At 46.1% G+C, this 26,466-nt stretch overlaps 1 protein-coding gene and 1 long non-coding RNA gene across 35 annotated transcripts in view; one reads left to right on the plus strand and one right to left on the minus strand.

The window, feature by feature from the left end:
• The window catches only part of TCF7L2 (transcription factor 7 like 2), a 195,989-nt gene that overhangs the window by 113,289 nt on the left and 56,234 nt on the right, over positions 1 to 26,466 (minus strand). For all 34 annotated transcript variants that reach the window (XM_036069362.2, XM_036069365.2, XM_036069364.2 and 31 more), the window contains one exon: positions 6,576 to 6,677. In XM_036069362.2, coding sequence (XP_035925255.1) covers positions 6,576 to 6,677 — 102 coding nt within the window. The remainder of the gene's footprint in view (positions 1 to 6,575; positions 6,678 to 26,466) is intronic.
• Positions 2,537 to 26,466, plus strand: part of LOC144382543 (uncharacterized) — a 258,665-nt gene continuing 234,735 nt past the window's right edge. Inside the window, exon 1 of the long non-coding RNA XR_013449629.1 lies at positions 2,537 to 2,728. This is a non-coding gene — a long non-coding RNA (uncharacterized LOC144382543). The remainder of the gene's footprint in view (positions 2,729 to 26,466) is intronic.

Genomic DNA, 26,466 nt, shown 5'->3' on the forward strand with positions numbered 1-26,466 from the left:
TAGGACGTGTTACTGGCTGATTGTTATAATCCTTTGTCATCGACTCCACTCTCTCCCAGGGTCTAGAACACTTTTTCCCACATAGTAAGCAATGACTAAACATTTGGGGGATCAGGGAAGGAATCCATGATTGATCAGCGGTAAATGCAAGGTCAAGAGAAAGACCAATAAAAGCTACTTACCTAAATTTGGGAGAAGGAAAGGGAGATTTCTCTACCCTACCCTAAATATATTCTAAATAAATTTAAATTTAACAGATCGTTGACGTTACTTTTCAGGGACTAATTAAAAGTTCGGATTGTTCCCATTTCATACTGCTGTGGGGGTCATGAAACCCAGGAGCTGGATCTCTCTAAAAAGGCAACTCTTGAACTGAAGACCTTCTTCCAAAGACGGTAAATGAAACATACTAATAGGTACATGAAAAGCTGTTCAACATCACTAATCATCAGGGAAATGCACAAGGAGATACCACCTCACACCTGTCAGAAAGGCTATTGTCAAAAGACAAGAGATGACAAGTGCTGGTGAAAATGTGGAAAAAAAGGCGAACCTGTGAACTGTTGGTGGGGATGGAATTTGGTACGGCTACTATGGAAAACAGTACTGAGATTCCTCAAAAAATTAAAAATGGAACCACCCTTTGATCCAGCAATTCTGCTTCTGGGTAGATACCCAAAAGAAATGAAAGCAGGACCTCAAAGAGATATTTACACTCCCGTGTTCATTGCAGCATTATTCACAATAGCCAAGACACTGAAACAACCTAGGTGTCCATCAACAGATAAACGGATTTTTTAAAGTGGCATACACACACACACATACACACACACACACACACATATACACAATGGAATATTATTGGGCTTTAAGAAAGAAGGAAATCCTGCCATTTGTGACAACATGGATGGGCCCTGAAGGTGTTATGCTAAGTGAAATAAGTCAGACAAAGACAAATACTAGATGCTATCACTTACATGTGGAATCTAAGAAAAAGCTGAACTTACAGAAACAGAGTAAAGTGGTGGTTACCAGGGGCTGGGAGGTGGCGGACATGGGGAGACATTGGTTAGAGAGTACGAATTTCCAGTTACAAAATGAGTTAAGTTCTGGGGATCTAAGGTACAGTATGGTAATTATCATTATCTACTTGAATTGCCTAGAGAATCAATCTCACATGTTCTCACAACAAAAAAGAAATAGTAATTATGTGATATTAGCTAACCCTAGGATGGTAATGTTCCAATATAGAAGTGTCTCAAATCAACACACTGTACACCTTAAACTCATACAATGTTATATGTCAGTCACATCCTAATAAAGCTGGGATAAAAAAAAAATGAAAAAAATAAAAATACAACTCTCCCACCCCAAACCTGCTCCATTCAGTGAGTGGCATCCCCACCCACCTACCTTTGACTCTTCTTTCTCCCTCAATGCCAACGTGTGACCCACTGGCAAATTCTGCTGATGATCCCCCCAAATCTGTCCACCTCACCATAATCCCCACAGCCAGCAGTTTAACACAAGCCAAACCACTCATGGACTTGCCCCGGTGGTTAGAATCAAACACCAAATTCTCACCATATCCTACCCCAGGCCACTCTCCCTCATCCCTCAGGACCTGCAGCCATCGTAGATGACTTTCTGCTTCTCCCACAGCCAAGGTCTTTTTCCTTTTAGGAACTTCATACATGGTTTTCCTTCTGCCTGTAATGTTCTCCCATCTCCTACCCCTTCCTTCTCTCATCCCTTTATCTGGCTAACTCTAATTGATCCCTGAACATCTCATTTTAAATGCCAATTCCTCAGGGGGTTGTCCCAGCCTGGAACCCTCACCAACTTCTCAGTGGAAATCTCATATCCCTGTCACACCGTCACAGGACCTCTATTCCCCCGGGCACCTGGCACAGGTGGGGGCTACGATGATTTTGCTGGGCCTCAGCACCTAGCACAGAACCTCCCAGCACACAAGCACCCAGCCGAGCAGAGGAGAATACAGGCCACGCCAAATAATCCATCGAAACATCCACATGTATTTAAAAACCAATAGGATGCTCTCAAAGCAGTTTTTCTTATTAACGATGAATAGGTGCCCCTTCCCCCAAACTCTTCAGACACAAAAAGCAAAAGTTTCACCATGCCCTCTGAACTTACTTGAAAATGCTCAACACAGGCCAGCAGAGACCCTGCCTGCAGCTTTCCCATCACGCTGCATTTCATAAGTTTTCTGCCCTCTTTCAGCATTTAAGCAATAACAACAACAACAAAAAGTACACCCCCACAGTCTGGCAGGCTTTGCTCCTCGGGATGCAGACTGCTTTCTTATCCCATACCTCAATGCTCATTACACAACAAAACGCACAAGACCCGGAACAACTAGAAATTCAGCCCAAGGTAAAATTCCACATCGACTTCAAAAGGAAGCCCCCAAGATAAAATGGTAAGAACTTTTGAAGCCTTTTGCCATCTTGTAAGATACATACTATACCAAAATACCACCATTTTTGGTACAGAATCTATTTTTGCTGGGTACAAAGGAAATTAAATGAAAGTCTTTGTATAGCAAAGACACCGGGGGTGGTGTCCGGCGGGGGCGGCTCCTAACCCCACAGCTTATGGACTGCCTGAGGCGAGTGGGCCAACACTCAAGTACCACCACTTAGCACAACCCCACTGCGTGGCCGTCATGGGGCGGGGGGGGGGGGGGGGGGGGGGGGGGGGGAAGGTGCACGCAAAGAATTAGAAATAAAAATTTTAAACACCACAGAGAATGAATTAGGAGCTAGTTGTGTGAATCCAAAAATGGGCCTGGGGAGGCCAGGAAGAGGAGAGGGTCCTGGAACCTGAATTTCTCAAGGGGTGTGGGGAGGGAAGAAGGGGGAGAGGGAAAGCAAAGGAGAGGGAGGGAGAGATGGATCTCTTGCGTAAATTCCTATTTTCTGGCTGGCCAAAAAAAAAAAAAAATTCAAGACAGCATCTTGGGGAATAATTTCCTCTCTCTTCTGAACACAGATTGGGAACTGCTGGATTATAATAAACAAGATGCAGTATCAGTTACAGTAACTAAAAGTTGCGGGGCTTGCTTCTTAATTTAAATATTATTTGATCAATTGAACTCTACTTGTCAAAAATATTTATTCTTGGGGCACCTGGGTGGCTCAGTCGTTGAGCGTCTGCCTTCGGCTCAGGTCATGATCCCAGGGTCCTGGGATCGAGCCCCGCATCAGGCTCCTTGCTCCGCGAGAAGCCTGCTTCTCCCTCTCCCACTCCTCCTGCTTGTGTTCCCTCTCTCACTGTGTCTCTCTCTGTCAAATAAATAAAATCTTTAAAAAAAAATATTTATTCTACACGTCTACTTTTTTATAATGTGGTAACCCATGTACCACATGAAAAAAAATCTAGGTTAAAATCTTCTGACAAAAAGCTTTAGTTTAAATTCCCATGTGAAAATTTCTGCCCCAAATGGGTACTAGAGAAAGTTATTTTCTTAGCAACCGGTGACAGTGATAGTCTCTAATGATTACTGACAAACACTGAACACTTCTCGAGTTTCAAAAGAAAACATTAGAAATAGTTATGAAATAACTTGGCCCAGAAATTACAATAAACCCAAATTTCAGAGAAATTAGGAAGCAATCCTTAGACAATTATTTTGAAACATGTCTGATGAAACACTGCGATGTGACGACGTTTTCTTTAAGAGAATGAAAAACAAAACGAGAGGAAGAACCCAGGATCTGGAGCAGAGTTAGCCATCCACCAGCGGAGCTGAACACAGCCCAGACTCTTTGGGCCAACGCTGAACTATACACAGACCCAGATGATACCTCAGCCCTCATCCAGAATGCGCCCTTTATAAATACAGACGCGCTGTGCCTGCCAAACTGACTTTAGTTGGCGCATTGCCCTATGTCCAGTGAAAAGGGGATCATCCATTCATAGTCCCAAGGTGTAGGACTCCTCTGTTCCCAAAACTGTATGTGACCACTGGAGGGTGCAGAGGTCAACCATCACAGCCCTTCTTCCAACCGACCTGCCCATGTCCCTCTGCCAACCCCTCCCACTCCAGCACCCCCTCCTCACCCTTTACTATCAGGTGAAGACTGCCGAAATGCACAATTACGGGGCTAATCCATACAACCAAAGACACCATTCAGTTGTCAAAGCATTAAGTATGTCACAAATTTGCCTTCCTTTTAGCCCAGCTGATGGCTTTTTCTCCTCTTCCCGCTCCCAGAGCCCACCATCCTCCACAGCCTAGAACCTCTACGCAGTGGCCATTCCCCAGGCCCCAGGAGCACAGCAGAAAGCACGGAAGTTGAGGCGGCTGGCTGTGGCTCCTTGGGACAGGGGTCTCCATCTGAAGTGTGGCGAGCGCTCCAAGTGGTGGAAAACACACCTCCTAGACAGCAGAGGTTGAAGGAACCAAAGTCCCCTTGCGCTCCCCTTGCTAAAATCTACACTGGATCTGGATAAAACATCTTCCCATCTCCTCAGATTGTTCATTTCTAAACATGAAAAGAAGTACTTAGGGTCTACACTGGGACCACTGGTCCTGGGGGCTATCTGGACCTCTCTTGGAGTGGGTAAGCCCCACTCTCACCCTTGGGCGATGGTCACCGGAGCGGGCCCGCAACCTCCATCCACACCCACAAGGGGCCGTGTCCACTCTGAACCACTTCTAAGAATGGCACCTTCTCTCCACTCAAAGAGAAAAAAAGCCTCCAAGAGATTTTAAAGATAACGTCCTTTCTCTGTAGCTTAAAAAAAAAAAAAAGAAAATGTGGCGGCCCTGCCAAGCATTTCCAAAAGCAGAGAAATAAATTTCAAAGCCTAGACACACAATGGGAAATGCAGGGAGGCAGGAAAAGTGAAAAGGACATGCTTCCTCGTTTTACCCTGTAGGACACTGTAACTCTTGCACTTTTTAAAAATCTTTGTATATGGCTAAAATGGTTTTTATAGGGCATTCACGTTTCTCAGAGAAACCTGCATCAGAACCCCAAACCAACAACATCCTGCCACCTATGACGCTGTCCCTGATGATGACCCAATTTATAGTTCGCAGAACAGAACCAGCCACAGAAAAGTTACTTTCTACTCCCTTAGGAAGGAACATGCCATGAGGCCCCGGAAGAGGAGCCGAGAACTGGGTCCCGTCCTCGCTCTGGCCACTAACTCAGCGTGTGACATTGGGCAGTTCACTTAGGGCATCTCTGGGCCTGTTTCCTTTTCTGAGAGCAGGGTGGGCCGAGATGATCTAAGGTCGCTTCCAGCCCTGAAATCTTGACATTACAGGAGCATGTGTAATTATGAGCATCCATGTTACTGTGGGGCTGGAGGAAGGAGGAAGCTTCTGGAAAAATGTCAACCTTGCTATGTGCCTCATTTATAACATAAGAATTTGTAGAACATTTTCACACATGATGACTCAAGATGTGGTTTAACGGAAATAAATCACTTTGTAATAATATACACATACATATATATTTAATATTCATATAACAGAGGCATAATTCATTAAATAATATATACTCAATTATAGCAAGCTACAAAGTAAGGTGGCAGTTAGCCTGAAATCTGACACAATGCGTCTTAAGATTTTTCTGCTTAAGAAAATCATTTTGCCATTTTTAGAAATTACAAGTAACATCGAGGCAAAATATATTAATGGGTAACATTTTGTGTTACTTAAATAAAAAATACATGGATTATTTCATGCTTTGCATAATTCTACCTGTCATAGATTCGTTATAAAAATGTGTCTTCCATTAATTATTTCAAAAGTAGGATGTCCAGCTCATGATATAAACAGATGGAAGAGAATATTCTAATAAGGCTGAGCCATCTTCTCAAGAGGTTAATTTATAAATTCCACTTTCAGAGCCTACAAAATCCAAAAGTACATTAAAAATATATGTAGACACACACTTTATGTTGTAGCCTCACTACTAAAACAAATGTTTCATATGTTAAACCCACGGGCTCTCAAAGCCACGGATGTACAGATCAAGTTTAACTTAAGCCTTTCCAAATTCATTTCTACTCTGTTTACAATCAACCAGCCCAGATAAAATTTGCTGATGCTAATGTAGAATGTCACTTTCCAACAATTAAGATAAATGGGAGTGGGAGGGGACTGGAAAGTCTGAAATCCAGCGCTTCCATTTTGAATTTTCTAATTCCCTCTTCTGCAACTCACCTCCACTAAATGAGTTTTTCAGAAAAGGATCTGGGGGTTGTGTTTTTTAAACGGCTTTGGCACCACTTCCAGTCTCCCCCAAACCATGGTGATAGTGCCCCATTAACTGGAGACCACAAGGCTAAACTAACCCAACACCAGGAGGAAAGGGTGGTGGGAAGATCTGGAAAATTTCTGGGTGGGTAACAATCACTGAGGTCCAATAGCAGAAAACAAATTATCTTCTAGATATAAACCATATCCAAGACTATTCCAAAAATATATATTTTTAAAGAGAGAAAAACAGATAAACAAGGCCTGTTATCAACAAAGAATATTTTCTTCATCTCCCCCCAATAAAGGAAGCAATGGCCTTTGTAAGGTCACTTACGACAATGTGTGCCGGCGACGGAGAGCGGGCATCCTTGAGGGCTTGTCTGCTCTGGAGGGTCCCCGCCTGGACATCAAGCAGTGGCCATTTCATCTGGAGATACTGGAGGGAGGAAACAAAATGAATGCGGCAAATGAATTTAGAAAAGAAACGCAAAACCGCTATCCCAAGACATAACTTCTGGGGCGCCTGATACACAGATGAGAAACTAAAAGGAGTAAGGACATGCAAATAACAACACAGAAAAAACGTAAAAGCATGCAAATAACAACAACATCAACAGAAAAATCATGCCATACCAACAGGTTCTTCCTTAGAGCTCACGTTCAACAGGTAGGTACGTTTATAGAACAACAACACTATTAGCAACTATAGAGTTTGGTCTTTGCATCCAAACGTCAGGCTGGCTCCAGATTACATGATTTCATTAATCCTGCCTCATTTAGAGGGAAAAGTAGAGATGCAGGAGAGACAAGAAGGGAGAGAACACAGGCCTTCCAAAGGAAGAAAGCAAACAGGAGTCTCAAGCCAGAGGCGTCCAGGAGACCATCAATTCCAGATCTGCTCTTTCAGTGACCTTCATTTCTAAAATGCCCTCATCCTTCACTCTAAAGTTGAGTGTATATATATATATACGTGCAACTGTCCTTTAGTAGAAACTACTCCAGTAGATGAGGATGGAACTCCTCATCCAACCCAAAAGCTTATAAAACAAAAATACTTCTCAGGGCACCTAGGTGGCTTAGTCCGTTAAGTGTCCAACTCTTGGTTTCAGCTCAGGTCTTGATCTCAGGGTCTTGAGATCAAGCCCCAAGTCGGGTTCCACACTCAGCAGGGAGTCTGCTTGAGATTCTCTCTCTCCCCCCCCGCCCCTCCCCCTGCTCGCTTACGCTCTCTCTCAAATAAATAAATAAATCTTTGGGGAAAAAAATACTTCTCAGTAAAAGATGTACAAACAGGGCACAGTACAATTTATACACTCATCTCAAAAGGCCCGAGAAATTCTTAAATACGCACGAGTTTGCCACAGAAATCAACTTAAAGGTCTAAGCCAATGATATCTATCTCTGCTCTTCTCTGAGGTGGGAAATACACGGCACAAGGGAAAGGAAGTTACTTCTGTCACAAGTGATACATCAGCTTTCAGAAGGACTTGAACTGACCCAACTCCCTACTGAAGAAGCAAGGAAAAGTGAGGTGAGGTGGCTTGCCCAGTCACAGAGATACTTAGCACACATATAAGCAACTCCAAGGCATATGACTTTGGTGGGTAACATCGCACCAGTTTTACTCAGGAAACCTTCAGACAACTGAACAAAACTGAAGACACAACGCTAAGATTTTGATAAGAACATCATCAGCCTTTCTATCTCTGAAGGCCACCTGTTTAATGCACCAGTTAATGCTTGGAGGGAATATAAGGGGCCATCTTGATCTTTTCAGAGATCCCAAAGTGAAATAAATGGCTAGTTTTCATACAAATTGTACAGGAAATTTTACTCAATGAATATTAATTAAACTCTTTGTACATAGCCTTCTTGTGAAGGGTTAAGGAGATAGGAAGAGGTCTGCCCTCAGGGAGCTTATCCCCATGTGAGGGAACCAACTCACACTCAGATTAAGTCTAGATAGAATGTAGTGGAAATGGCAGAGACTCAGGGAATTGTGCCTAGGGAATGCCAAGAAGAAAGACAGGATTTTTGAGTAGAGACTGGGGAAGGGTGCACAGAGTAGGTCTTGTTAAGTCAAGAAAGATTTCAACAGAAAGAAAAAGGACAGCCAAGGGCAGTCCAGAAAGAAGGGTTGGCTCAAATCTCATGTGAAATAGAAGGGCAAAAGCCACACACAAGCTTTCCCATAGGTTCCTTAAAGATACAACTGTCCAGCGAATTAAAACCAAACACAGTTACGCCTAAAACTAGAAGACCCTGGCCCACAAGCTACCTGCCAAAGTGCACAGCCATTTTCCCAACCTAGATCTGGACAAGGCAAGAGCACCTCTACAACCTCAACCTTCTGCTACCCAGAAGGCTCTTGTGTGAGGGAACCGGTTACTGGTTCTGGTGATTCACCACATGACCTTGCATCAAATCCCTTTGCTTCTGTGGACCTCTAGTTTTTCATCAGTCAACTGAGGGGGTTGTCCTATCTGGGATGGGGATGAGGGCGGGGCTGCCCCGGAACTTAAGGATTCTGGACTCCCAGACAGTAAATACCAGCAGGCACCCCACTCCCTGCCTCAGTCAGCCATATAATCAAGCCATTTCCAAGTATCTTCTTTGTGGACAGTAGCATCCCAAGTTGAGAGCCACTGTAATAAATGTTTCCATGGTCGCCCTCAGCCTATAACTCAAGCCAGTGGGCCATGGGAACCTATAACGCCCCATCTCACCCTGACTGCTTCCCATTCTCACCTGCCACATAAATAGATGAGCCTCATTGCTCAGAACCACTCAATAGCATCATTTCCTTGAGGCCAATCAAAATGGACACCTGCCAGTACTCATCTCTCCTCTCATAAAATCCTGTGAGGAAAAATGCCAAGCTGAGTGCCACCCACCTATACCTCATGCTACCCACAGTGGGCAGGGTTAGATTAACAGACAGGTTTCCACCTCTGGCCATCTGCAAAACAGATTTGATCGCATCCAAATCCCGGCTCCATAGAATTCAGAAATTTAGGCTTTGTTTAAGGTGACAGACCTGCCCTGAGGACCCCACCAGAGAACTGTCATACCCATAATGCAATATTAACGCAGAGTCTTATAATTCTTATTTTACATAAAAGCTTCATTGTGTGCCATATCCAATCTCCGCAGGCTACCTGCACCACTATTTTTATGAGCCTACATTTCAGCGCTCCAAGCCTACAATACACATAATTTTCAATTATGTTAGGGCAGCCCAGGATCACTGCCTATATAACATTACTGGTTGGAGGAAATGAGACTCGGCCCCACTGCCCAGAGAGAGCTAACCAAATCCAGATGGTGGAGGAAGACAGCCCCAGTCGTGCTGGCTTACAAGGACTCCACGGTGACAGCCTCAAACTCTCTATCCCAGTGAAACTCGATCCCACAGAATGGCTGGGCCCCCGCAAATCTGTGCCCGTCCCTTGGAAATAACTGGCATTCAGGCTGACGAGGTTCCTTCTGGGGAAATAAGTATTATGTCAGGATTTTTCAAAGGAAGTTATTAACCTCCTCCAAAAGTGATGGGTTTCCCAGGTTCCTTCATCTTCTACAATTGGTCCTTATTAATAAGGAAAATAAATAAATAAAGGGAAGAAAAAGGAAATTAGGTACGATTATAGCCTCGAGGAAAATCTTTTCCTTCCTGGAGACACTAAGCAGCAGGAAATTCTATTCTGTTGGGTCCTCAAGGAAGACCCGAAGGAGGAGGCATCTCAGATTTATGAAAGGGCTGGAACGCCACGCCACATTTCCCCCCTGGTCCAACTTTGGTTTTATATCCTTTTGGGGAAGAAAAAAAAAAGTTCCCACCATCCCACTATAAAAACAACACTAGGCTCCAGCTCCCTTCCTTTCAGGCCGCTCAGCGTGGAAATTATGAATTACCTACAAAAACATTAAACTTTTCAGCAAACTGCAATCAAACGGGGGCCGTGGGAATTCCTGCATTGAAAACTGTTGAAATGGAGTCCTGCTCAACTTGCATTTTGCAAAAAAAAAATAATAATAAATATATAAGGCCATCTTGGCTTAAGTGTTTCATCCTTTGTTTAATACTAATGTTCTGCTCATGGCCCATTAGGGTTTTTCCCCAAATCATATTTTATGATATGTCTCAGGGAGCTTAAGTTAAGCTTCAGACCTGTGGACAAAGTCTCGAAATATATACAAAATCAATGGTCTGAATGGAATCAAGGAGCTTTAAAAGCCTGTTAAATTGTCAGCAAAAAAAGAAAAAGGTAATGCAACTCAAACTTCTCCTCCCCCTCCTCCCCCAATTAAAAAAAAAAAAAAAATGGACAAGGAAAGGCAAAGACGGAGGGATCTTCCGAACTAGAAGACCCCTCCAGGATCCAGGTACAAGTGGGCCTGAGGGAACCTGCTCCCAACAAAGGCACCTCCATCCTTGTGGGTCCAGCTTCATGCAGTAGCAAGGAGGGCGAGGAGGGGCTGCTTGGAGAACCTGCATCTATCTGAGCGCTGCTGAGGCCTCGGTACAAAAGTTAATATTCTAAATAAATAGGACAACTCAAAGGCCAATGATGATGCTGATGACAAAGTTCCCAGGAAACGCCACATCGCTGATAAAATACCAAAGCAGCCTGGCAGTACTTCCTGTCAGTCAGTCCACCTCACAGATGGACAGGCAAGGGGAGTCCATCCCCTTACTTGTTCAGGACAGGGTTGGCAAACTTTTTCTGTAAAGGGCCAGAGAACAAATCTTAGGCTTTGCAACCCACACCGTCTTGGTCCTAACGGCTCGGCCGTGGTAACACAGAAGCAGTCATGGGCAATACGGGTACCTACTATGTCATGGTCATGTTCCAATAAAACTTTATTATAAATAGTGATAGGTGGATTCCATAGGACTATCTTGTGTCAGGAAATATTCTTCTCTTGGTTTTTTTCAACCATTTAAAAATAATAAAAAACCATTTTTATAGCTCAAAGGCCACACAAAAAGAAGTGGCAGGACAGCTTCAGCCCTGAGCCATAGTTTGCTACCCGTGGCTTAGGGAATGAATGTGCAAAGATCTGATTTCGTGTCAGACAGGAAACATTCCTTCACTGGGCCTAAAATCCAGACAGCCGAACGCGATTACTCGGTGGCCCAAAAGCGACATTTTGGATTGAATCGTCACTGGCAGACTCCAGTTTGGGGGGAAGAGCTTGGAAAAGAATCTGAGCTCTCCAGCCATGACTCCCAGTCACAAGGTCTAACCACTAGACCACAATCTCACCGAAATAACTATCCGTCCTTTCCAAAATGGAAGTTTGAAAAGCCCTGAGCAATTCTGACTGGAAAAGGTTCTCGTGTTCGAAAGTTCTCACCCACTTCCCAGGAAACACTGGCAATGTGTCACATGTCATCGAATCATCTGGAAAGAGCACCAGGCAGAAATGCCACAGGTCATGGGCAATGTGCCCCATATGCTTTGGGAATCACCTTTCTAGGTTCAGAAGCTCCTCTCTCCAGAGCCTTTCGGTGTGTACCACTCTCACACATCACAAAGTTGGAATGAACCCCGTGCCAACTCTACCCACCCCCAACAGATGGCATCGGTCTCGGGCTCCGGCAAAATGGGGAGGCGGGGGCCATCATGGGGCCTAAACAGACTGCTAAACGGAGATGAAACTGACCTCTTCTGGAAAACGAAGCCCCATTGAAAGCCTATCACCCAGAAAAGGACTGATTTTAAACACTGCGAAGGCCTTGCTCCCCTCCCCTGCCTGGTAGATAGGCATCCTTGACCTAAGTACAAAAACAACAACAACAAAACAGCCTTTTCAAGCCAAGCTTTCTCAGCAGGTATGCTTCTTCCTAGGAAAGCCCATTTTTCAAGAATTCCAAGTCATTGAAAACCATCCTCATGACAGATCATGACTGCTGAGTCTTCCTAACTCCCAAGACCCAGAAAGTCAATTCATGTTGTGTTTCTTATAAAACAGAAAGTCACTACTTTGTCCAAACACCCAAACCTGAGAGACCACGAGCCATGGCCCCTCACATCCAAACCCATGAGTCCTTCCTCCTCTGTGAGGTGACCGTTTACCCAAGCTGTGCGGCCGCATCGTAGGCCATGCCCACTCCACCACAAACGTGTGAGCCAGAAGGGGTAAAGCACGATGATAATGTTCACACCACTCCACTTTACAAAAGAAAAGGCCACCAGAAGCCACTCATCCTAAGAGGAAAATGGAAAAACTTCATGACTGAGACAACAGGAAGCCCAAGTCTATCGCCAACGGCATGGCATGCACGCCTTTCTTCAGGGGCTCACGCTGGGAGGCACACCCTCAAGATGCAGCCACACACACAGGTCTGTTAAAGAACACATCTGGCAGGGCGCCTGGGTGGCTCAGTCGTTAAGCATCTGCCTTTGGCTCAGGTCATGATCCCGGGGTCCTGGGATCGAGCCCCACATCGGGCTCCCTGCTCAGCGGGGAGCCTGCTTCTCCCTCTGCCTTTCCCCCTGCTTGTTCCCTCTCTCACTGTCTCTCCCTCTTTCTCTGTCAAATAAATAAATAAAATCTAAAAAAAAAAAAAAAAAAAAAACAAAACACATCTGGCTCTCTCCTTTCAGAACCTACCTCATTTCTCAGAACTGGAAGATGGAAAGTGCAGCCCATCTTCTATAAATAAGTAATTCTGCCCTGGGGGTCAGGGAAACCCAGTATATCCAGAATAATTAAATTATAAGAAGCGGTGATTAATATTCTGTCCTACCCTCTGAATCATACAGGTACCAACAGGTTTCCCAAAGCTAGCATGGATCGCACATACCTAACAGAGAAATGATACCAGAAGTCATCAGAATCCTGCAGGACCCTCACAGCCACCATTACAAAATCCGTTTGGGCAATTTTCCCGCAGATGCAGGAGGTATAGGAGATTAGGTTGCTTTGTTCTAGGTTAAAACATAGCCCAGAAATTGTTTCTTTTGAAAAATCCACATAAGAGCCTAAGATAGAGGCTCTAGTTAAAAGAGGCACTATTTGCCCATAAAGTGTGCCAGAAAAAGAAAATTTAGGAACATGTGATTGTGGCTACTTGGTATATAGCATAAGCGAGTATATACTATAGTTACCGAGGGAAAGAAAACCAAAGACCTCGAAGGATGGGTACATTCTGAACTTGGAGAAGGAAAAAAGCCACAAAAGAAAATGAAATAAGAAGCTAGGATTGACTTTACTTCCCCCCCTCTTTTTTTTTAATGACACTAAACACAGTAGGAACTTAGGAATGTTTCCCTTAAAGTCACAATATGGGGGAAAGGAGGGGAATCGGGTCCCCGTGTAAAACAACAATTCATTGGCTCTGCCTTCTATCTCTAGGAGTTGGTTGCTACAAGATTTTTAAATGAAATCCTTGCAGCTACCTTTTTCTTCCTCATCATAACGATCCAAAGGATCATAACAGTATCGCTTCACATTTAGGGAGTACCTTATAGAGTTCAAAACCACATTCGCTATAATCCTATAAAATAAAGGAGCATGAAGTTGCCACTAAAGCCAGTTGAACCCAGACCCAGCTTGCCTGAGGTCCCTGGGTCAGCTGGCCTTCTAGTGCGCAGGCCTCCAGACCACTGGTGTGTTTGCACACCAGCATCTAGCAGGGAACATCACACAGTGGCCCCAAATGAACGAACCATCCTCCTCTCTGGCACCTATCGGCTCTCTTCTCCCCACCCTCCACAAGGTCGCTGGGCAAACATTAAATTATTTATTTTCCTCCAATGCTACTAGAAAAATTATTTCTACCAGAGCTACTAAGGTCACTGGTACTAAGGGGGTAACTAAGCTAAACAAGCAAATAACAAACCAAAAAATCCAATAACCAAAACTCTTTATCTCACCAGCTATTCAATACCCCTGTCCTTGAGATATTTTTGCATTTCCTAGGTCAGTGGTTTTGCAGGGAGGCTATGGTTTGGCAGCTCAGGGAAGCACAGCTGGATAGAATTTCACCAGGCCCTTCCTCTCAAACCCAGCTGGGCCCCCCTTGGGCTGGGACCTGGGCCCTCCTTCCATCCTCCCGAAAAAGTCACTCTGAAAATCATGGCTGTGTGTTCCTGGGGTAGCACAGGAGGGAGAAAGCGTCCAGAAACCCACTTTCCAGGCCCACTTCTGCCACTATCTGGACGATCACTGTGCTTCTTCACTGGGCAACACCTTCCTCACTCTGGGCCTAAATCTGTTAAGCGATGAATCACTAAATTCTACTCCTGAAAACAGTATTATACTATATGTTCACTAACTAGAATTTAAATAAAAATTTAGGGAAAAAAATTAAAAAGACTACCACATGCCACTAGAGATCCTAGAATTTCAGCTTCACGCCAGGACTGGATAGGACTTTGGGGAGTGAGTAAGGGAGTAGGTAAGCACACTCAGCCTACAATAGGACTGTGTCCTTCCTGGCCCACGTAATGGTGTGGTGGGGTCATGTGCCTCATTCCAGCTGAGGAGGTAGGACATGTGTTGTATCTAGCCTGCAGCACTTACTGCCAGAGTGGTTTTCCTCTGCCACAATGCTGCGGAGGAACTGAGAAAGTGGCTGCTCCACCAACCTATAACCCAGATGGAAAGAACATGCAGGAGCCCCAAGAGCACCCGTGACGGATATGCAATCTGAGCGGTAAGGAGCAGTTTAACGTAACCCACTGAGACTTAGGAGACGTTTGTTACTCAGCATAACCTAGCCTCTCCTCACCTATACACCCACTTGCTTTCCTGCTTGGAAGAGACATACAACAGAGGTAATCCATGGTCTATTTTCTACGGCTAACAGAAAAAAATCGAACAGGAATTCTGACATTCATTACCAAAAAAAGAAAAGAAAAGAAAGAAAGAAAACTGAGGAAATTAGCTCAAAAGTCCCATTCTCTACTAACACACAGATTCCTGCAGCATTTACAAAGCACATGCCCTGGGCCCAGTGTGGACTAGATATTCTGAGGCCTAGAACAGTCATCTAAGAACCAGTCAATGGGACAATAAGCTAGTCAACGGTACAGGGACTAACACAAGGACGTAGAGATATTATAAAGAAAGATTAACTTCATGATGGTGACATGGTCCTACAGGCCCCACACCTTGCTGGTTTGTTTAGCGAGACTTTCCTCCTGACCCACTCTGGACTGCTAAATCCAACTATCTCAGAGTGGGCCCAAGGGTCTGTAATTCCCCCCCCAACTTGTTACATGACCCTGATGATCAATAATTAGCATAAACTATTGGTACCAGGGCAGTATCAATAATGAGCATGTTGTCTATTTGCAGGTTCCATCTTACTTTCTCAAAAGTTGTTTTAAACTTCTACAGTGATTGTTACTCCATCTTTTTTAGGTGGCCAAAGTAGATAACCTCTAAACCTGTTTTAAAAGTGAAAAAAAGCAGGGGCACCTGGGTGGTGCAGTCGGTTAAGCATCCAACTCGTGGTTTCGGCTCAGGTTGTGATCTCAGGGTTGTGGGATCGAGCCCCGCGTCGGGCTCCATGCTCAGTGCGGAGTTTGCTTGGAATCCTCTTTCTCCCTCTCCCTCTGCCTCTGTGCCTCCCACTCACTCTCTCTCTCTCTCTCTAAAATAAATAAATAAGTCTTTAAAAAAAATAAATAAAAGTGAAGAAAAGCAGAGAGAAATGAAGTGACTTAGCCCTGCAGTTACAAGGGATTCGGAACCAGAATATAGAGTTCTAGTATTTTCAGGCCAGGACTCTTAAGATCTCTTAAAGGAGACTGAGTAGAACGAGCAATGGGAGGGAGAGCAAAGTAGACGCACGGGGACAAAATAGATGGTGCAGCCCCCACCCCCGCATGGGGAGCCGGTGGGAAATCAGCCTCAGAGACAGTGTCACTCTGGTGTGACCCAGAGCCGCCCAGGACTAGCCATGCAGTCTTCTGGCAGCCTCAAGATCCAGTTCCCCCACAGAGGGCTGTGGATCCCAAGCCAACAACAGCCCTGCCAAAAGCACCCAAGTCCCTGGGCCACCAGTCAGAGGAAACGAAGCCGCTGGAAGAACTTGAGAGCAGAAGCCCTCGCCCTCTTGTCCTGCTCAAACAGGTCGCCCATCATCAACCCCCAGACAGGGTAGCGCAAACTCCTTCCCCACGGCCCCCTGTGGTAGCTAACAAATAATCAATGCTCGAATGCCACTGGAGGAACCTCACGTTAAGAGACAGACCAGGGGACGCCTGGGTGGCTCAGTCGTTAAGCGTCTGCCTTCCGCTCAGGTCATGATCCCAGGGTCCTGGGATCGAGCCCCACATCTGGCTCCCTACTCCACAGGAAGCCTGCTTCTCCCTCTCCCACTCCCCCTGCTTGTGTTCCCTCTCTCACTGTGTCTCTCTCTGTCAAATAAATAAATAAAATATTAAAAAAAAAAATAAGAGACAGACCAAAGGCGACCTACTTTGTTCACCACATTTTTTTATTATTGCTTCTTATAAAAAAGCCAAGTACAGTCCAGTTGACTGGAATGCATTAGTTACCACCTGCTTGTCTATGCCCATGTCAAAGTGGATACAAGCACCCGCAGACCAGGAAAATAAGCTGGAAGATATGGAGTGGCAAGTGGACGTCACTGGGAGCTCAGCAAATATGGGGTCTGTTGGGATTAAGAGCATACCAAGTCTCGGCTAATGAATGAATAAGGAAATGGTGGTCTAGCCATACAATGGAATATTATTTGGCAATAAAAACAAGGGAATACTGGGGCACCTGGGTGGCTCAGTCGTTAAGCGTCTGCCTTCGGCTCAGGTCATGATCCCAGGGTCCTGGGATCGAGCCCCACATCGGGCTCCCTGCTTGGCGGGGAGCCTGCTTCTCCCTCTCCCACTCCCCCTGCTTGTGTTCCTGCTCTCGCTATTTTTCCCTCTGTCAAATAAATAAGTAAAATCTTAAAAAAAAAAAAACCAAGGGAATACTGACCCATGCTACAAGGATGACCTTGGAAACATTATGCTAACTTAAGGCAGACCAAAAAGGTCACATATTGTAGGATTCCTCCTATATGAACTACCCAGAATAGGCAACTCCATAGAGACAGAGATTAAATTAGTGATTGCCAGGAACTGGGGAGCAGGGGAGATGGGGAGTGATTACTAGTGGGGGTACAGAGTTTCTTTTGGGGGTGACAAAACTGTTCTGGAAATAGACAGTGGTGACATGTGCACACCACTGGGAATATACTAAAACATGCCGAATTGTGTATTTTAAATGGGTAAATTTGATGGTATGTGAATTATATCTTGATTTTTAAAGTGGATTACAAAAAAATGCACCAAGTCACCTGATGGTTATCAGACTCATTTCAAAGACAAGGGGGTGGGGGAGAGCACACAGTCACGTAAGCATAGACTCCACCCACAGTGCCATAATGCCTAAAGAATGAACCAAAAAAACAGGTGAACAAACCTACTCTTTAAAGAAAACTCTGACCCTCCAAAGCTTCTTGGGAAACAAGCCACTTCCAAATGTGACTGGCTGATGCAGGATCTTGGGAAGGGCCCATTCCCATGGCAGGGGAAAGCCAAGACTGCCGAGAGCTGGAAAGGACACAGCCAGATTAAATGTGCCAAGGAAGAGACACAGTAGAGAGCAAGCAGAGTGGCTGATAACTGCTTCAAGGCAAACCCAACAGATGGGAGCACGTGAGTCAACAGAAACCGGAGCCCTCTAAGAGTCCACTCCCCAGCACCCTGTGGCTTCAGGCAGGCCATAAGCTGTGCAGCTCAGTTTCTCTAGCTACAAAATGGGCATGGATTCACTTGCCCAGAGTCTCCCAAAGGACTTCCTCCTCACCATATTTTCAACCCCAGAGGATACACTGTGTAAATGGACAGGACAGTTAAGATTTGTTATTTCTTCCTCCAACTGCGCAGGGGAGTTAAAAGCCAGAAGTCACAGGTCTACGGACTGGTAGAGATGACCTTTGAGGATACAAAGCCAGAGAGTTAACAGGGTCCTGGTGACCTGGAAGAGTTATTTTAAATCCCTGAATCAGCATGACTGCAGCAGATATCAAAATCAGGAACTCTAAAAGAGTGCTTTCTTTCTCCACAGCCAGTAGCTCCCAAGACTTGGGACTTCTTTGACTCGGTTCTCCTCCCTATTCCGTCCTGTTTCTTTCCCCCCTATTCCACAACAACAAAAGACAACGCAAGTCTTGGCAGTCAACAAGCAACCAATTAATGCGCTTTTTGTCAGTCGACTTGGGAACAAAAATGCAAGATGGATCTCGGCTCCTGTCCTCAAAGTCCAGCTGAAACTGTGACCCGCGCGCTGCATTTCCCTTTTATTTTTGTTTCCCCTTGTCACATTTGAAAGAGGTCGGTGGCTCCAGCAAAGGTCTCCCTGTCCAAATTTTTATTGTCCGAGGCTGGCTGTGACAAGCATGTGGAGATGCTTCGTAATGCTCCCCTCAGGAAGCCAAAAGGTCAGCAGCGCCTCTGGTTCATTTTGCTTGGGGAGGAACAAACCCCCGAGCCCGGGTGAAGATTTAGTGAGGCTGACCTTCTGGAGGCCCCCGACCCCCCTGCACACAAGTCTTGCTGCCTCAGCCAGAAGCCGCCTGCCACTCAAGTATCATCTTGCTGTAACAAATTACTCCTAACCCAGGATTACGGCTCTTTCCAAATCCCTCCTAGAGAGCAAGGAAATAAACATTCTCTCCCAGGACTCTGCCCTGGTTGTTTCCCCTGTTGGTAATCCTTGTCTGTATTTGCTTCTCCTACAAGCCTTCGTCTGGGAGGTCTGCTAGACCATTCCGGCCCACTTTCCTTTCAGACATAAGCTGAATGTCTCAATTGTCCATTAGGCACAGTAAAAGATGAAGGCGGGCTTTCTGTCCGAGGAGCCTTCACACAATAGTTCTCTTTGCCCACACACTTCTCGTCTGACTGCAGACCCGACTGGCCTAATCCTAGTCACTCACGGAACTCCACACCCCAAATTCCTTGCTAACGCCCCGCAGGGACGAGTGCGGATGGGCCATCGTGAGGCCATGCTGCTCCAACTCCAGGCCAGGGCAGAGAAGCAGGCCTGCCCCCCCCCCCGACCCCACCCCACCCCCCGGAACAGCATGCCATCTGGGGGCGGGCTGACTGGGGAGAAAGATCTAGAAAGAAGAGGCAAGACAGGAGACTGCCGACAGGAGAGACTGCCTCTGACCCCATCCTGTGGTTTCCTTTAATAAACTACCAGGAGATATTTTGAGCACAATAACCTCACTTGGGGAAGGAAACACAGTTCTGTCCACTTCCAAAGTCTCCTCCGAAACACCGGGATATTCCAGACCCTTCGGACAAGAGAGGCTGCTTTGTGTTTTTAATTGTATACATACGGTGACCAGCATATGCCAAGAAGCGAAGGGCAGAACAATAGCTGTTAGGATGGACGTGGGTGATTTGAAGCGATAGGGATCTTAGGGTTGTTTTATGCAAGACTTTCTCCCTGCAGAGAGTGACTGACAGCACACTCGCTGACACATTCCGGGCTGGGAGAGCAACTTTCTGAAATAACCCAAAGGCATGGAGAAGACAGAAATACCATCAAAAATCCAGACAACAAATCAAATTCCTATTTCAAAAAAAAGGGGGGGGTGACACCAGTTGAAGAAACGGAATTAGACAATACTACTCATTCTGAAGGGAGCGCCACCTTAATTTCCCACGTGCAGGCCCACCACCCTTCTCTCGATAGGGCCACCATGCCTCTCCAAACAAACCTGTTCTGTGCTTTCGTGGTTTTAGTCTTTAAAGAACCTGGCTTGGGAAGGAGCAGTAATGATCTGAAGCTAACCACTTAGCTCATTACTATGTCATCTGGATGGGAAAATCAATTCCAACAGCATCAAGTTTGGGGATCCCCTCCCCCGAAGGTCTGCACTATTAATAGCCAGAAAGTTTCCCATGCTTTGGTTTATTTCTAATCCCAACCAGTCCTGACCACGGAACCTGGACATCTACACTCCTAGAGCTCCCAGGGACCTGGGAGATGGAATTCCAGGTCTCAAGTCTTTTGAAAGCAGCAGAAAGATGCAGAAGGTAGGCCCAACTTCAGGGAGGCAGAAAGATTCAGCTCAAAGGGACTCGATCCCAAGAAAGGGCTAGGTAGTCAAGGGGAAAAACTAAGTTAAGGTCTCTCTACCCATCTAACCAATTTCTGTGCGTACTCTTCCAGGCTGAGCTACCCTATGGACAAAGGTCACCCTGTTATCTCCCCATTGTGGAGTTGGCTGACAGAAGATTCTAGAAGGTTAGTTAAAAATAAACTTACAACGGCACTAATTCAAACCAATGTAGTGCCGCAGAATGGTTAAGAGGCACAGAAGCGGGAGCTCGAATGCCTAGGTTCAAACCCAGGATCTGCAGCTTCATGCTTCTGAGGCCTTGGACAAATGGCCTCACCTCTCTATGCATCCAGCCCTTGCCTGCAAAGAGAGGGTAATAACATAGAGATAACAGTGGTAACGCCTTCTCAATACGCACAGGAGTGATTGACAGGATACACGCTACAAATGAGGCCTGGTTTGACGTATGAGATAGGAGGCTGATGGGGTTCATGGTCATGGAGGGAGCCATCGCCCCGCTGGACGTATAAAGAGAGAAAAGAGAAGTGTGGGATTCCTGTAAGTAAATGCACTAAGTTAACAGACTGCCCAAGTTGGGCGCCCGAGGAACAGACCCGTGGATACAACCCGCAGTTACTATCCACACATAAATGGGAAAGTAAGAAATTATTCATTCAGCTATTTTAAATATATCCCTCCTCCCTCTCTTTATGTACCCTGGCAAAGAGAATTCCAGTCCAGCTGTCTGAAGTTTCCCAAACACCTGAATGAAGGAAGCCAACTGCACCAAGTCCCACTCAGGCTCCTCCCAGGTACAGGTGAACACAGTCATCCCAACCAAAGAGCCTTCCACAGTTTGGCCCCCCTCGCTCTGCAGATACAGGTCCACAAAGCAAATACACACGCTGCCACGATCAGAGAGGAAAAATGCCAATTCAGCAAACCATCTTGAATGACAGTTCATGCCATGCCTTTCATGTCCCCATGCCCAGGAAATACCCAGGAGCCATGCTCCTGCCCCCACAAAGCCCCCCCTGCTCCTTTCCCTCAGGACCACCAAGCCCCCGCTGAGTTAATTCTATCTACTACTGTGAGGACCCAAAGCAGCAAAGTAGGAGTTGTGGGGGCTGTGTGCATTCAGACCAACTTTCCAGGTCACATCTCAAGGCAGCTCAGACCCAGGTTCAAATCCCAGCTCCAGAACTCCATTCATTCACCAAAATATTTATTGAGTACCTCCTATGTGCCGAAAGAATTGGGCCTGTTAAGTGAGAATATCAGAGCTGACCATTTTAAAAGCAGAATGAGCTTAAGCAAATGAACATCACCTCTCTGAGCACTGGTTCCCTCCTCTGTAAAATGGGAATGTACATAAACATCCACCTCTCGGAGTTCTTCTGAGGATCAAATGCTTGGCCCGGAGCCTGACATATGGCAAATGCTGAGTAAATGCTAGCTATTATGTTATTATCTGGCTATTACACTGCTATTAATACAATCAGTATCATCAGAATATAACTCCTTGAGATACTGCATGATTCTAAATCATCCAAAAAAGTCAATCCCGGGTATGTGTACTATCCATTGCTTAAAGAGAAATAAACACTTACCCTGAAGTAAAGCAAACTGACCAAAAACATTCCTAGTTGACCAGGCTCGCCTCTCCCCACCCCTCCCCCTTCAGTTCACTCACTCCTAGCCTTCCGGGGAAGTGGGATTTTCCTATAACTACAGTTGGTCGCCCCGTATGTCTGGTCTCCCCTCAGGTATACCAAGGCTCAGCTGCAGGCCTGCTGTTCCAAGCCACTGCATCTCCCCTCCGACTGGCCCGCAAACTTAGGTATTTCTTAAAGGTCTGCAACCCCAGCAGAATTCTGATTCTTGCCCCGCGTGCTCTGCGAAAAGCAGACACTCGAGGCACAAGCTGGAACACAAATCAGGGGGTGGCGAGGCATTAGGGTGAACACAGCAGCAGCTGCTTAAAGGCTACCAAAAACCCACAAAGAATCCTCACCCCAAAGAGGTTTTACACATGCAGCAAAGAAAAACGAAAAAGAAAATAAAAATCTCCAAAAAACACTGCTGCTGCCAGGCTAGGCCACGATTTCCTTTTTCTTTAAGATTTAAAACCTCGCCTGCTAAAAACATTGCCTAAAAAAGGGGTAAGACAGTTGGGAAAAGGAAATTCAAAGAACTCCCTGGTGCCCCTGGTTTACCACCGTCAGGCAGCAAAACAAGGGTCAGCTGCTTGGCACCCTGTTTGGGGACCATCTCCACTCGCGGTTCTATCCCAAATCAGTGTGATTTCCTCCTGCACGGACCATGTACTTGGAGAATGAAGTACATGGAGAAAGCAAAAGTACAGGCTGTAAACGAGATATGGGAATGCCCAGAACACACACACGTGGGAGAGGTAAGTTTTAACTACGGTTTCAAGAGTGGGAAGTCAGACCAATTCTGGGGTTTGAATCCCAGACCACCACCTACTTCCTCAGAGGCCTCGGCCAGGCTACTTCACCACCCTGAGCTTCAGTTTCTTCTTCTAAGAAACAGAAGCTATAACAGCAGCTCTTTGAATCAGAGTTGTTGCCAAATCATGACCACAGAAAGTGGCGTGGAGCAGCACGGAGCATATGGTAAGCCGCTCAAGAAAGGCCAGCCCCTAGGACCACTGCTGGGGTCGTTACGAAGTTCCTATCCGTCCCATTGGTGATCTGGGCCATAATGTCGGCGATGCTTTTCTTGTTGGTCCTCTGACACGACAGTCTGTCATCAGAAACTGATATTCCAGGAGGTGGAAGGGAAAAGGAGGAAACTGTGTGGTTGGAAAGTTAAAAAGAAAACAGTAAGTAGTAGAAACCACGTCACATGTGAGATCTTACTACGGGAAATGCCCTTGCTACGTCCTTTACCCATTTTTCAGATGACATCTCAGGAAACTGAGCTGGGAGAGCTTAGGCGAGGAGCCCAAGGTCACGGGATTTGGAATGAAGGTTATGAGGGCAAGAAACACGCCGGTCTCCCCTGTGCCAAGCGTGAATGGTCTCTTTAAGCCTCATTTAACATTCGACAAATATTTATTGACGCCGGCTCTTTGCCGGGCATTATGCTGGGTACTGGACAGAAGAGAAAGATCACAGAGCCCGAGAGTCAGGTGACCTGGGCGAACATTCCCAGCTCCCGCCCCACTTGCTGGGTGACAGTGGGCAGAGCCTTCTGCTCCCTGACCTCCAGCTATTGTAAAATAATTTCCCTCCACCCCACCTCATAGGGTGGACACAAAAATTCCACTAAATAATATCTAACTACTTGGCAGCTTCCAGCAGAGCCTCGGGATTCATTCAAAATCGGTTTCCTTCCCTCTGTCCTCCCCACCCCCCTCCCATCTCCCAAAACTAGCCCTAGTTAATACATCTATAAAATAAAGATAATAGTGAGGTATCTGAGAAGCACTTCGACTATAAAATATAATAGGAAACATAAAACCACACGTTATTATTATAGGAACGCACCCCGCCTCTATGTCCACTTGCCTCATGGCCCCTGGGAACGAGGTTTTTGCAACAGTCTCAGTCCCGTCAGGTAGGGACAACCCTCCAGGGCGGGAGGAGCAAGGGGTGAGGGTCAGGGCTGCTGAGCCTGCATTTCCAGGCAGGAAAGAGAAGTGCGTGGCTCCGGGTACAGGCTGGATGCACATCGGGGAGAGCGGCGCGGGTCGGGCAGGCAGTGCGGCACGCCCCCGGGAGGGGCCCGCCAACTTCTCCGCGGGCTCCCCGTCAGCGTGGCGTCCACTGCCACCTGGCTTCCAAGCCCCATGTCAATCAAAGGAATGTTCCCGGGCCCCTGGAATAGGCCAGACACGTCCTGGGTGACGGCGACCCTCGGGTGAGGGGTGAGGCAACATCGCTGCCCTCACTGCCCTCATTATCTCCAGGCCCAGAAGATTCATTAGTTAGAACAACACAATACACATACTAACTTCTACAAAGCTTGTCCTCGGGCCACAGCACTTCCCAATATTTTAAGAGACATCCATGCACTCACCACCTATTATTCTTGATTTTAAAGAAGGGCAAAGGTAACGTTCCGGCCCACCACTAGCTCGAAAGTCACAACAAAGAAACCACCCGAGTGGCTCAGGGTCGTCAAGTCTTTAACATAATGAGAATCCGCCTCCCTCAGTGCCATCCACTGCTAATCCGTCCGACAAATAAGGCAGTAGTTTGCCTTTCGCTCAGGGGCAGGTGTCAAGCCTGGCTGAGATCCACAAGAAAAAAATGTTGGCCACCCATGTGACCGCAATGCACACCTAAAAAGTCAACATATCCAAACTACTCGTCTGTTCACCGCTTTTAAAAGGAGAAGAAAAATCAGCCACCTTTTTAGCAATGCTTTCCTCTATGTAGTGGAATTACAGACGATTCTTTCTTGTTGCTTTATACTTCCTAACAGGTTGTTTTAATCTTAAAGTATAAAAAAAAAATTTTTTTTTTTTTTGAGAGAGAGAGAGAGAGAAAGGGCAAGAGGGGCAGAGGGAGAGGGAGAGAGAGAATCTTAAGCAGATTCCACGGCCAGCGGAGATCCCAACGCGGGGCTCGATCTCACGATCCTGAGATCACGATCTGAGGCAAAACCAAGAGTCAGATGCTTAACCGACTGCGCCACCCAGGCACCCCTTAAAGTTTTTAAAGAAAATATATTTTTCAGCAAACTATCTGTATAACTATGTCTAAAACTATGCATAACTATGTATAATTCTGTATAATATGAAAAGGGTTACCATGCTTGGTGACATTGGTTATAGAACCTCAATTAGGTTTGCCTGGGTGGAGTACTGCATTCACTTCCCCAAAGGGACACACAGGCCTCTAAAACCCCTAGTGAGTTTTTCTAACAAACCAGAGACATGGTTTCCTCCTGTCCCTTGCAGGGACTTCTTCAAAGGTGATTTGGTCGCAGGCAGGAGCCCATTCCCCAGGTTTGCTGGGATTTCAAGCATTCTGTCCCACTGGCCCCAGAAACCTATTCTCACTCCTGCGTCCCATCTGGACGCTGTTCAGATTTCCACCATCACACCCATAATAACTGTACTCCACTTCCTGGTTCTCACAGCTGCCTCCCAAGGTCATGTCGGGCTCACCCCCAGCTGTAGCTCCTAGCCCTGCTGCTGGCAAGTACGAGGTGCACAGGAAGTTACATTAAAAGAAAACAGACGCCGGGCTGTCCACCCCAGCACGGTACTAACGGAGGACTCAGGACAAAGCCTGCAGGGGTGGCCGAGTCTCTGGCCAGCAGCCTTCCACCCATCCCCACTTAAACGAACATGTCAAGGGTCAGAGAGGACACTTCACTGCCCATTCCAGCATTCTCCAAGCCTAAAGGACAAAAAGAACAACAAGGCAACACATCCCAGAGAGGACCCTTTCACCTCCTCTCACATCTTTACTGAGCACCTGCTACGGGCCAGGCTCTGATCCAACACTTGCCATAGCTCATGTAATCTTCACTACCACTGATGATATCAATGCATCGGTTTCCTCAGCAGTGAGGGGAGATGGACTCTAGTGGAAGGAATTAAATTTTTCAATGTCTCTTAGTGACCAGGAAGTTCATCCATCACCCAGCACTAGGCCCCCTCCATAATCCTGCATTGATCACCCAAATGTCATCTTACTCAGCTCTCCCCAGCCCTCTTAAATACACTCAATTTCTTGGTGTGCAAAGAAGATGCATTTTAAAGAACAAAGATCCATAGGGACCCTCTCTGGAACTCAGTCTTCTCATCTGTAAAATGAATATAAACATAACTCCATTTGCAAAGCCACAGTTAAAAAAATAAAGAAACCAGTTAAAAGGCCCAGTTAATGGGACTCAATAAAAAAATATTTCTTCTGTCTTCTTTCTGAGAAATAAGGTAAGTAGGACAGAAATGCTTGGATTCCCCAATGACTTATGTTTTTTAGTTGATTCTGCAAGATGCATGCCCTCCAAGCAGTAGGGCATTGGGTAGAAGGGAGAAAGTCTGCAGTGGCCACAGAGGGTGTCCCCAGGTGGCCAGCCTTCCCACATCCAAAAGAGCCCCCTGCCCCTTCCTCCTTCCCAGCCAGGCTCCAGCCAAGGGGAGCAG

This window comes from Halichoerus grypus, chromosome 7 (assembly GCF_964656455.1).
Source record: "Halichoerus grypus chromosome 7, mHalGry1.hap1.1, whole genome shotgun sequence".
Taxonomy (NCBI): Eukaryota; Metazoa; Chordata; class Mammalia; order Carnivora; family Phocidae; genus Halichoerus; species Halichoerus grypus.